Source organism: Enoplosus armatus, chromosome 14 (genome assembly GCF_043641665.1).
Source record: "Enoplosus armatus isolate fEnoArm2 chromosome 14, fEnoArm2.hap1, whole genome shotgun sequence".
NCBI lineage: Eukaryota > Metazoa > Chordata > Actinopteri > Centrarchiformes > Enoplosidae > Enoplosus > Enoplosus armatus.
The window spans coordinates 12,684,974-12,697,393 of record NC_092193.1 but is presented as its reverse complement, the minus strand read 5'-3'; the positions used below and the strand labels follow the sequence as shown (position 1 = coordinate 12,697,393).

General features: G+C 40.6%; 1 protein-coding gene across 1 annotated transcript in view; it reads right to left on the bottom strand.

Annotated features, from left to right (window-relative positions):
• Positions 1–1,965, bottom strand: part of tnr (tenascin R (restrictin, janusin)) — a 62,166-nt gene extending 60,201 nt beyond the window's left edge. The window contains exons 1-2 of the mRNA XM_070918478.1: positions 1,852–1,965; positions 97–313 (exon numbers count right to left, since the gene is read on the bottom strand). Of these exons, the coding sequence (XP_070774579.1) occupies positions 97–313; positions 1,852–1,935 (301 nt within the window). The 5' untranslated portion in view covers positions 1,936–1,965. The remainder of the gene's footprint in view (positions 1–96; positions 314–1,851) is intronic.
• Between the last annotated feature and the right edge of the window lie 10,455 nt (positions 1,966–12,420).

The following is a 12,420-nucleotide window of genomic DNA, read 5'->3' as shown; positions in this document are numbered from 1 at the left end:
TTGTGTGTCTCAAAAGGTAACTTCAGGACAACAGATAAGATGGCTACAGTGAGTTCACAAACAAACACTCAATCGATCAGAAGACCTCACCATCACCTGGATCAGGTGGTGCGGAGGCGTCCAGGTCGACAGAGCACAGAGACTCCAAGGGTACATTGATGTTATAGACGTGGTTAAAGACCACAGGTTGCTCCCGCAGGGTCTGGTTGGCTGAGGAATCATAGAGGGGCTGATCCCCCCCTGGGGTCTGTCTCCTCACTCTGGTGGTACGAACCAGCTTGTTGTCTCCTGATGGAACAGCATGAGCGGCGCCCTGGAGGGAGAGACAGTATGAAACAAAAAACACTGCACGTGGTTTGGACTCGGGGGGTTCTAGTTGTTTTTGTCCTTTATATCTTGTGTTTACAGAATGATGGAGTGAAGACTGAGAAAAGAACCCAGGGGGACACAAAGCTAGATGACACTAATACACTTTACATGAAGGATTTTCTCACCGGCTGCAACACAGATAAAACAATTTTCACATTCAAAATGAAGGTCATTTGCAAAAAGCGTGGTGACAGTTCAGTATTTTCAGATCGTGATTTTCTTTTGTCTGGCAGAAAGCACAGATAAGGTCTAACATTAGATAAAGCAAGTAACATTTCAAGGGGAAAAGAATGATAATCAGAAAATAAAGCCACAGGCAGAAACTGTGGGATCCACTGACTACTATATTTATGACATCTTGTTGAACATGAACTTTGTAGATCTGTTAAAATGTTTGATTTAGAAAGCTCTTAGAGTTATTAGTATGTGATTACTAGCACTACCTGTGTGCAATTGACCATTTGCAAGACCCATTCCCAAAACAGCAATTGTCCAAACAACCGTAACTAGGCACAGCAGGTGTATCAAGATTTTGATTTGCATTGGGCTGTAGTAAAGCCTTCCCAAAGCCAAAACACAGGAGTCAAAGTGTAAGGAATGGATTAAACAGTGTGTTTATCTTCTCAAATGTAAGCTGCAAATATTAGCACATCCTGCTGTACATAGCTTTCTACCTACAAAGGTAACCAAGCGTTATTTCCAAGGCCAAGGAACATTAGTTTATGGGGTTACAGGTTATTGAAAAAAAGCCACGTTCACAACACTATTAGAGTTTAGGATAAAGTTAGCAGCTCTGTCTTGTTCTTTATTGCATTTCTGCAATTTCTGGTTTCACTCCAGCAACCACAGCCAGCGTTACCCAAGACAGAATTACATTTGCCAAACACACCGGTTAGTCCTCATCCTACAAGAGACAGCATTTTCGACCAACCCATGGTGCCAACGTTTATTTAGCTAAGCGATCTACAGCTGATAAAATCTATTAGCAACATTTTAGCCGACAAAATTGCCAGTCACTGTCTATAAACGAGGAGCCTTCTTTTGTCTACACCTTCTGACATCAGGACCTATTGTTTACTGAGAATTGTCAAGTGGTAAATCTTCCACCATTACCACTGCAGACTGCATAGCTATATATGCAAGAAGGGAAAGCTTGACAGACGTAGCAACAGTAACATTGGGGGGCAGGGCTTCGTGATAGTAACACTTTCTGCTTGGTCTCATAATAACTAAGACGGTGTATTTTGAGGGAGAAATGTACAGAAAAACTACTAATATGAAATATTAAATACACGCTGAAAACATGCAGCTAGTCTTAATTAACACTTTGAGTGGATTTGTGCCCAGAGTCAAATGATTAACATTGCTGCCAAAAATAGTAGATTGGAAATAAATAATGAATATGAAAGAAAAGCCCTTGGCAGCTCTAAAAAAAAAAATTTTAAAAAATGGACAGAGCTACTTTGTCGGAACAAATTTTACCTGTTGAGCAAGAAACAGAGCCAAAGCCACGATCCAACCTGTTGTGGGCACAGTGGCCCTGCTATGCTTCTGTGCCAGTGGCATGCTGGGAAGAAACCTCACCACTCCAGTCCACTCACACCTGTGGAGGAATGAGAAGAAGTAGAAAGGTGCGAGAGGAGAAAAAGAGAGACATGTAAAGAGGTGATATAAATTAGATTTTAGGGGAAAGGCAGTCAGTGATGGTGTTTGTTGGTGTTGCATGAGAATGTGTTTTCAAAGTACATACTGTTCCAGTGTAGTTGGGGAACAACAACATGGGAACATATGCAACTACCATCAGCTTATCCTGGTAAATAAATGCCTTTGATCTGACTTTAGCAGGGGAAAAAAGAAAATCTTTCAGGGATTGTGGAACTGGCTAAGAACCTTTGGATGTATTTCACTGCAAAATACGAAATATTTGATCTTTCCACTTGGGAGGAATACAGAAATATTGCTCAGGGATAGAGTTGATAGATGGATTTCAGTGGAGACGTGGTTTGAGTGATGCCATCGTAATCCTCTCTCCATCGAGTGGGGGAGAGAGAACAGGGACACAGTGAAATAAAAAGCCGCACTGATGTGGATCCTTCAAGCGGGCTGTCACATATCAGCACAGATAAGACAGTGCAGAGCTGAAGTTTGCTTTTAATATGGCTATTTGAATGTATTGAGTTTTGACACCAGCAGCAGCAGAATCAATCAAACCTTACTCAACCTGCAAAAATTTTTTACAATGCAAGTATGGGGACAGCTGAGTGACAAGCAATTATATCAGTGGTCTATGTGTGCGTTCATGTGTCCTGGCAGTAATTTTAAGCCCAATTCCTTTGAGTTTTAGCATGTTGATGCCTGTGTATGTGCGGGCAGAAGACCGTTCAGAAGGTTAAAAAAAAACATCATAGATGAGCCTGTGTAGTCTGTATTCAAGAGCCTCTTTCATCACAACAATGCATCTCATGTTGGTGAAGCAGGCTACTGCTCTCAGCTGGTGCCTTTTGTAAGAGCCAGATGGAAGTCTTCTTATCACACTTAACTGGCTCAGGATTTTTTTGATCATTTAGGGTGAAAATGTTGAAACACCAGTGTATTTGCACATAAATGAGAAACAGAGAGAATCCCAGTGTGTGTGAGCCATGGTTCCTTTTAAGTTTGTCTCATTGAGGGAAAATAAAATGTTTTTGGGTTTTTTTTTTTTAAATTGCATGCATACTCAATGTCCCAGACTTCCTGCTCACAAACTGAAGATATCTCACACAGTCGCACTTCACTTTCAAAATCTTTTGGCCCACCTGAGCACATCCTTCATTTCAAGACAAAGTCGAACAATGTGTGTGTACGTGTACATGTCTTGAGGTTTTGTATGCGTGTGGTGAACAGAAACACTCATTTAAAGAATGTTGACATGTACAGTACATCATAAAAGACCCATCAGGGAAAGATAGCTGGTCATATGTTACAATCTGCAGCATGCCTTGCTTCAGACAGTGCCGTTAATGCTTTTAAAAATGGCTTTGGCCTTGCAGGAATCGACTCCCAATGCCGCCTGCTCTGAGCCGACGAGATGGAAAATGTTCTACTTTGAAACCTCCCCTCAAGCATGCAGCAGCTGTCTGACACGACGCGAGCCGTTTTAACTGGTGAATTCACCAAACAACTGAGAAGCATGCAGATGATGAAGGAGGGAGAAAAGCCAACTGGAACTGGATCTTGTTCACAGCCATTAACTAAAGCAGTGTCCCTTCAGCTAGCTTCAGTAGATGGCTCGCATGCATGCTTAAAAGACGTGATGATGATGAATGGCGCTACATGGATGTTTCACTCGCTTCCTGTAACAAGCATGAAAGAAAACAGCTCTCGTCGTCCGCCGTGTTTTATACTCGAGTTTGACCAATACTGAATATTTGAGACCAATGAAATCCAATGACAATATATCGACATTTGTTATTTGCTAAAAACAACATTATTTTGAGAAGGATTCTTAAACTTTACAGGTTCATAATTTCCTAATAATTTCCAAGAAGTTTCCTGGAAAAAATAATATGTTTTGGTACAAATTAAAAGGGAAAATAAAAACACCCTTGAAAGAAAAACTCTTTTAAACCGAAGTAAATAATAATCTAGTGTCCACTTACTCATTGGAAACATTATTCTCCATATACAGTATGTTGAGCGTGTTCAGCTGACCAGCTACGCAACTATAAGTGTACCAAACTATACCAGTGAGTACTTAATTACATTTTTTCAATTACGTTCTTTCCAGGAGACACAAGATTATTCAGAAATTACAAAACAGTAAAGCCTTACCAACTTTGTTACTAAAGAACTCTGACCAAGATCTGTACTGATCAGGTCATTTCCGGTTGTAGGTGCTCTCTGGGGGACAAACTATATATTGGTGACACTGTTTCTAAATATATTAAACATGGATCCAACATGGACGAAAGGTCCCTTAAGTAATCAGATGAATGGATATTTAAACATCTACATTTTAATAACATCCACTGATGATGATTGGGTGACACAATCTAAAGCTCCAGAGCAGCTACTGAATGGATCTTGCAGAGGGATTATTTTTGTCAACTATATTAAACACATCTTTGGCATTTCTGTACTGCAATTTCTTGTTTCTTATCAGCTGACAAACCCGCTGATTCTGATGTGTCAGCTGCTTCATGTTTTCTCCTGCTTTCTTCTGTTCTGATTTTACATGTGTGTTTTATTGTTGTTTTAATGGCGAATCTAACATCTGGCAAAGAGACAACAGTTGAAAAATTAGCCTTTTGGGCTAACACAGATACATTTGCAGTGATGCTGATTAATATGCATTGTCCTGTAAAGCAAAAATCTGCTATAACCTAAAATTGGCTATAAATATAGGCCATTACATCAGTCAGGCTCCATTTTATACCAGTTTCTTAAACTTCTTTTCTACGACAAAGAAACAGAGGTAAAAATAGATGTATCATGAGATAAGAGTGTCATGCAACCTTTTTATCTCACTGTAGACAAGAGAGATAAAGGTCTCGTGTATGCATGCAAAGTGTCTTGCTTTAAGGTATACTGCTTTTACACATCTACCAAATATAGACCCATACATTTACACAACCCTATACATAGTTTTACACAGGCAGTGATAAAAGTTTGAAAGGAGTTCAAAGTCACAGGATTATTCTTTAGTCACTGGGTCATGGTGCAGGCTGATGCCCACAAGCATTTCCACACACAACGAGAGGAGGTTGTTCATGGAGGCTCAATTAAGGACAGACCCACTCATTCAGAGTGAAGAGAATCAACATGCTTCAGGCACTGAAAACTGGCTTAATTTACTGACTTTATTTTCAGGAGAGAGAACACACGCGACACAAGCACATCAGCCAACACAAAAAACCAAGTGCACTGATACATACACCTTCACGTCTACAGTACTCTAGCATATACAGTCACAGTCCACAAAATGTACACCATCTCGTGTACACAAGCACAAGAACACACTGTGTCATGTATTTCATTTTAATAACCGTCCACCTGCCTGGATGGTAATTAGATCTGTCAGCAGGCAGCCTCTCAATCTAGAGACACTTTCTAAAGGTTTAAGTACAAACAAAACTTTGTGAAGTAATCGAGCCGCATGGGAAACTGAGTGTGTATGTGTGTTCCCGTCTTCCGCTTGTTCAGAGCTACATATTATGTGCGTGTAGAAAAATATAAATGTAATGACTCTGCATGAGAACGCTCCGAAACAATGCTGTCACTTTATGTATTACCTGGTGATTTTCTTGAGAGAAATTGGATGAGTTCACCCCCCTGTGGGGCTGAAATGAAACTGTCTATTCCAATTATAATAAAAAACCATCAGGGCACTTTATGCAAAAGAAAAGGTAAAATATTCAGCTTATACAAAGGAGGCCACTCGGCAAAATACCCCAACTGTAAAATGAATCACAAAAACCAGCATGCTTAAAAGTTTGACGTTTAAAAAAAATCACTTTGATCTTGTCTGTCTAACTTTTTTCATCTTTGTTAGATTACAGTTCTCTCTGAGGTGAGCTTTTGATTTTTTGTCTTTAATCTTTGACAATATCTTTCTCTTTCATCCACAATGTGGTTTACGGGCAAGCAAGTCGATATGAAAAGAGAATTGAATTTAAAAATGCACGGTGTAATTACACTGAGATACTAATCCGATCTTGGTCATGTGGATGCTTCAAAAAGAGTCTTTTTTATCACACACAGTGGATACAGATGTGGTGCCGGACATTGGTTTGTAATGGAACATTTTAATATTCACTATAGGGCTCTGTAAGGTCATGTAACTCATGCTTGCATTGCACTAGTTTTTGCTATTGTTATGCTCTGTCTACCTACAGAATTAGGTTACATAGTAAAGACGACATAATAATGACGGTAAAAACATATAAAACAACATTCTGATGATATTTACACTGTCCAAGGAATGAATGATTTACTAAAATGGTGTGAAGACATTTTAATGAATTCTTAAAGCTATCCCATATTTAAATGTAGTGCATGCTCAGCCTCTCTACAACAAGTCAATGGCAGATCTTGAAAGAAACATCTTGTTGGGAACATTAGCTATTTGAAAAATAGTAGTAAACTACTGAGCTTGCTTCCTTTTTTCCTAATGCCCCCAGAGTCAAAAACATTTACAGACTAATACCATTACATTGGTGGCTCATCTTTCACAAATATCCCCTAAAGGTACAAATGAACAGTCATGCATGCATTCACACAAACACACACAAAATGCCCTGTGGAATGTATTTGATAAATATACACACAAGCAAAGGGGGAAAATAGGATGAGAAAATGGAAATATATTGTAGATGAGGACAAAAATATCAAGTTTGAGTTAAATGTGAATGGAAGAAAAATATACATACATCTTTGAGTTTGACATTTGCTGTATTTCATGGTCAATTCAACTTCAGAAAGAGACAAAAGAAAGGATAAAAAATGCCTGGTGCTACAGACTATTATTGTTGGATTTATGAGCTGATTCTACTGTCACTCACTCATGGCTAACAACAACCTGCTTTCCTGGTCTTGCTACCAACCCCTTATTCCTGGACTTGTACCGCCACCTGAATCTGCTGCTAGCTAGCCTCGGATTGGTTTTAGCCAAAGTAGCTAGCTAGCACCCTAAGGTATATTTTTCCTGGGGTCGAATCCCTCCAAGTCCCTGTGATACCAACTTGCCAGAGTCAGTCGTGGTCTGCCACTTGAGAGACTGACCTTTTAGATTTAGTATGATGCCCTGTGAGGACTGCCAGCTGCTCCAACAGAAGCACACCAAACCTCAGGAAGGATATCTGTAGACTCTCGAACAAGCTGAAAAAGAAGGATATTCTCTTGCCCAGCTTCATCGGCATGGCCTCTGCCTGGCCTAAAAAGTACAGTATTCCCTTTAGACAAGAACTCTTTGTACAAACTCTAACAACATGCACAGCTGTTTCCATGATGCACCAGTGAAGCATCATCTTAAATGGACCTGTTTGGCATTTTGGTAACTCACCATGAACTTTTACAGCACTGAAGTGTCAGGAGAGGCAGAGCAGGAAGGGTGTTAGTAACGATCAGGCAGTATGATGCAAATTTTACTTCAGGGATTACTGTGGTTGCAAACACAGGTCAAAAGCTCACACTGCAAAGGGTTTTATGCAGCTTTGTGGCTTTATCAAGCAACGTGCATGCTTATATACACTCTGTAAACACTTCATTAGGTATAGCTACCTGGATGGGATCCCATTTTTTCCTCCAGAAAAAACGAATTCTTCGAGGCATACAGTTAACAAGGTGCTGGGGATGCTCATTAGGGATTTTGGGGATCAGGTTTCTGTATGATGTTTTCACTGATTCTGGGGGGTTTTCAGCCACACATTCATTCCCCTGTTTCACCACATTAGTTCTGAGCAGACAATGGATGTCACCGTCATGTTTCTTGAATCATCCAGAGATGACTCACAGAGCTCATTTTTCCTTACTCGTGTCTCTCCTTCTCGCTGTTTTCCTCTGACCTCTCTTGTTGACGGCTTGGTTTTTAAAGTGGGAGCGGTCTGTACACTGAACTGTGGCAATAGCAGCAGCTCTGCTTATAGCACACATCTGATATTTGATTTAAATCTTGAGTCGAGTAGTAACCAAACCTCTTGACCCTGTCTGCGTACTTCATGTATTCAGTTGCTGCAGTCATATTATTCACTGTTTAGAGGAGCTGGCAGTTTGAATTAATGAGCAAGTTTACCTCATAAAGTAGCCGCTGACGGTATGCTCCTCAAGTAGGAGAAAGTAGCTCATTGGTATTTGTTATTCTAACTATACACCAATGTCACTTGTGTTGTAAGTGTCACTGAATGAAATATAGGGGATACGTGTCAGGTGCAGAGGTGGTGCAGACTACAGCATGTCAAGACTTGCTTCGAAACAGGTGACTTTATCTCACCTAAGAGGCAGATTGTCCACTTGTTTAAAAGAGATTGAAAGACTAAAGGTGGATTACATCATCATGTTTTAATTTAATCGAAGATTATATTTGATATCGAATGTTTGGTTAAATGAAAAGGCTGGCAATATTCTAGATGTTTCATAAAGACCAAAAACAATGTGTCAGTCCGTCTCTCAGCACTTTCTGATTTCCCTAACATGTCTGTGGCTCAAAACCCCAAGCCTGTTGGTTTCTACTGAAAAATGTATACTTTCATTCTGTTTTCATTGTAAAACTGGGCGCTGTGGTTTTTAGCAAATGTTACTTTTCTTCATAATGAAGGAACATGTCACCCGGTGCAACACTGTGGCTCATTGAAGTGTTTTTCATACGTTGTGGACTACAAAGGAGCTCTATGGCACAGACGTTGCATCAGGATTTGGCTACAAAGTCAATACTTTAAGAGTTTTCTAGAAAAGTAAGAAATTAGAGCCTGTCAAAACAAAGAGCACAGAAATGTACATTTTGTTGCTTTGGTCCTTTCTCACAGACATTAACATTACTGCTTGGCTAGGCAGTAATAGCATGTTGCATGCAAAAGTCATGGCTTTTTGTGGAGGCTCAAATGTTTTCTGAGAAGCACTGGACCACACTAGTGTCCACAGAATGACACAGGGCTTCATGGTGCTGTACAGCTTGTTCTAAGTTTTCATTGGAGGTGTGGAGAGTCGTCTTTCATGACTCCCTCGTAGGAAGCAACAAAAAGATGACAGCTTGTTATCTTGTGAGCGCTACTCCCCCCTCATCCATAATGATTCCCTCCCCACGGATGAGTGAAAGGAGCTATGACTTGTGGGAGTGTATTGTGCTTGCAGCTCCTCAGCGAAGCTGAGTGAATGCCAAAATTCACAATGGGTCATGATGTTTCTGTACCCATGGGCTTTCTCTCAAAACACACCTAGCAGAGCATCTTTGGAGGGGCTGCAAACACGCTGTTTTTGTTATCTACATGTATGGATATTATGTTTCCCATATACAGACCATATTTAATGCAAATTAATGCAAAAAAACATGAGGAAAAGTGCACAGAAAGTGCACAGAAAGTAACAGTGTGCAACATAAATGACACAATATAATTACAGAAAGGAGTGACAGTAAAATGATTACAGGGATTTAATCATGAACAAAACAGAGGAACTGATAAGAGGGTTGAAGGGACACAGAAAAGAAAGCAGAAATGAGAAGCAGCCACTGAATGCTTCCCTTCCCACACACTGCTCATGATCACAGTATCTCTCTGAATAAATGTGTGAGTAGGTGTGTGTATCTGTGTGTTTTAGCAGTTAGGGACCCACAGGAGATTAACATCCCCGTTGGATTATGGAAGGGATATGCGCTGGAAAGCTTCATTAACTCTCATTCGGTGTGTGTGTGTCACTCTCTTTCCATGGCCACAGGGCTTTTTAGACTGTTGCCTCCCGACTAAGTGCTTGCTGTCTGCCCTGTAGACATATGTCTCAATCTGTGTATGTGGTCTCGTTCCTCTCTGTGGCCCTCGGGGGGCTCAGTGAGAACAGATAAGTCAGCCTTGGGAGCACCTCACTGTAACTATCCCTTTAGTCGAGAGGTGGACAGTGAAAACGTTCATGAAGCAATCGCCTTCTGTAATCCAGCTGTGATGGTAATCTGCAGTTCCTCCCCCAGCTGCTGAGACACACAGTCCCTCACAGAGACACTGTGATCATGAGCAGTCAGCGAAAAGAAAAGCAGCCTGAACTGCTACCACGGGGCAGGAAACATCCATCTGCTGAAATCTTGTCACAGCTCCGCGGCGTCACACTGCTGTGTCGTAACGTGGAGTCAGGAGAGAGGAGAGTGGCCAAGTGGACAGTATTTTGCTGTACTCACACCTTCTCTTCCTCATGATTTGATCAGAAAGTCACTTTTGCTCTCTGTGGGTCCGTCTTCTCTTATTTGCAGCTCTCATTTTTTTCATAATCTCTAGTTGTCATTTTCACCATCTCCTTTTATCTCTCCAACTGGGTTTTCATTTTCTCTCTCTTCTGAAGATTTTCTTTATCCCTCAAAGTCATTTTTGCACTCTGCGCGGTAAATCTGCTCTTCCAGAGATGTGCTGTATAATGACGTATCTATGGCTGATTCTCAGGCTGAAAGCTGCATACTGTAGAGATGGAAATACTGAATGTTCTCTATGCTTTCTCTCTCTCTCTCTCTTTCTCTGGCAGCAGCCCTGTTGTCCCCTCCTTGCTTGCCCTATGGAAGTAAAGCCATAACCTCCATTTGCACAGGTTAATGTGCAGCCACCTCAACATGAACACAAAACTAATACCAGGCCTTCTTGCGTGGGTGATCGCTCACACTCTCACCCTGCCGTCTCTTGCTTTCCTTTATTCCTCCTCCATCCCAGCTTCCCTTTTAGCGCTCTCTCGCTCTCGCTCTCTCTCTCTCTCTCTCTCTCTCTCTCTCTCTCTCTCTCCACCTTGTAAATTGGACTCTGGCAACATTACGATGCTTTTCTCATTATTCCCATCACTCTGGCCAAATTGCCTTGTCTTTCAGGACCATTGGGCTCTGTTCATTGGCTGCTCCCGCAACCAGAGGGCTACACAAGTCTTTTCTCTATCTAAGGGCTGTTTCAGAGCAAAGATGGGACCAAGAAATGGATTCCATTTTACAGCAAACAATACAACCGCAGGCCACTGATGACTGCCTGCTCCATGCTGCACACTGTGAGCGATTTATCAAGGAAGATGTGAACAAATGCTCACAGAAAGCACTGAGATAACATGCAGTAAAGAAGTGCCAGACAGTATTCAATCTTTCAAAAGCAATTGTCTTTTAATCAATTTTTTTATTTTTTTTATTTCTGCTAATCAACAACCAATTCCCTGTTAGAGTTGGCATTGGAATGTAAGTAAAGTAAAGTAAAATAAAGTAAAAACCCTCCCATAAGCAGCTCTGTAGAAAAACACATTGTCTACTGAGGCATCTCTTCGGCTCTTAGACTGTTCAGTTGACAACATAGTTGATAAGCTAAATCTAATAATATATTTCATATAATTGTTTACACAAAACATCTCGTTTACAAGTGATTTTTATCTTTAATTGTAGACGATCATACATTAGATGTCAACGCCAACATTACTAATATTTCTACAAAGGTTGAGGCTGATTGCTGTAAACTGACTGATACTTTACAATTATCAAGTTGTTGTAAAAACAGTCCACATCAATTGTTGAGATGACAAGATGACATGTGCAACTAATTAAAGGAAGTTTGTTATTATTAATAGTGTAGTCAGTGTCATCAGCATTTGTTTGCAAGTATATCCACAGTGCCAGATTGCAATTTACAGTCTGAGTACTACTGAAAGAGCACACTTCTGTTGATTTCCTGATCCTGAATGATTACATCCAACTGACTGTATTTTTAAGGTTTATGTTGTAGATAACACTCAAAACTCACAAAGGAAAATAAAAATTGAATGGCTATTAGTTACATCCTTGCTCAAGGTTTTTTTTCGGGGTCTTGACTCAGTCTCATGGCTACTTGGACTCCGTCCCTTTTGTATTTGACCCTGACTCCGACCTGACTCCCCCGGGGGGGCATCTGTTGTTTGGTGTCAGCGGAAAGATTATTGGTCACAATACATATTCAAAACAAAGAGATTAAAAGAGAGCGGACAAAAGAAGCATTCAAATAGACAGTGTAAGAAGAAGGTAAAAAAGCAGAGAGACAGAAAGTAGGCGAGAGAGATCTAGAAAAAGGGCAAAGGAGACAGAGAGCGGATGAATGGATGAAAGAGCGTGAGAGGACAGTTAAAAAGTTAGACAGTGAAGGTGAATGCTTAAGTCCATTTAAGTTCACTCAGCTATGAGGAAATGAATGGATTTTTTTCTCTCTCACTGTCTGCTGCTGCTGAATACCCACTGCTCTTCTATTCTGTCCTGACACAATACATGGCTTTTAGCAAACTCATTTTCCATTACAGTGCTGCCCGCTGGTCATTTTCAAATGGCCAGGGGGGAAAAAAAAAAAAATAATAAAATAAAATACAAAGGCGGAAAGGGCTAGTAAGCTA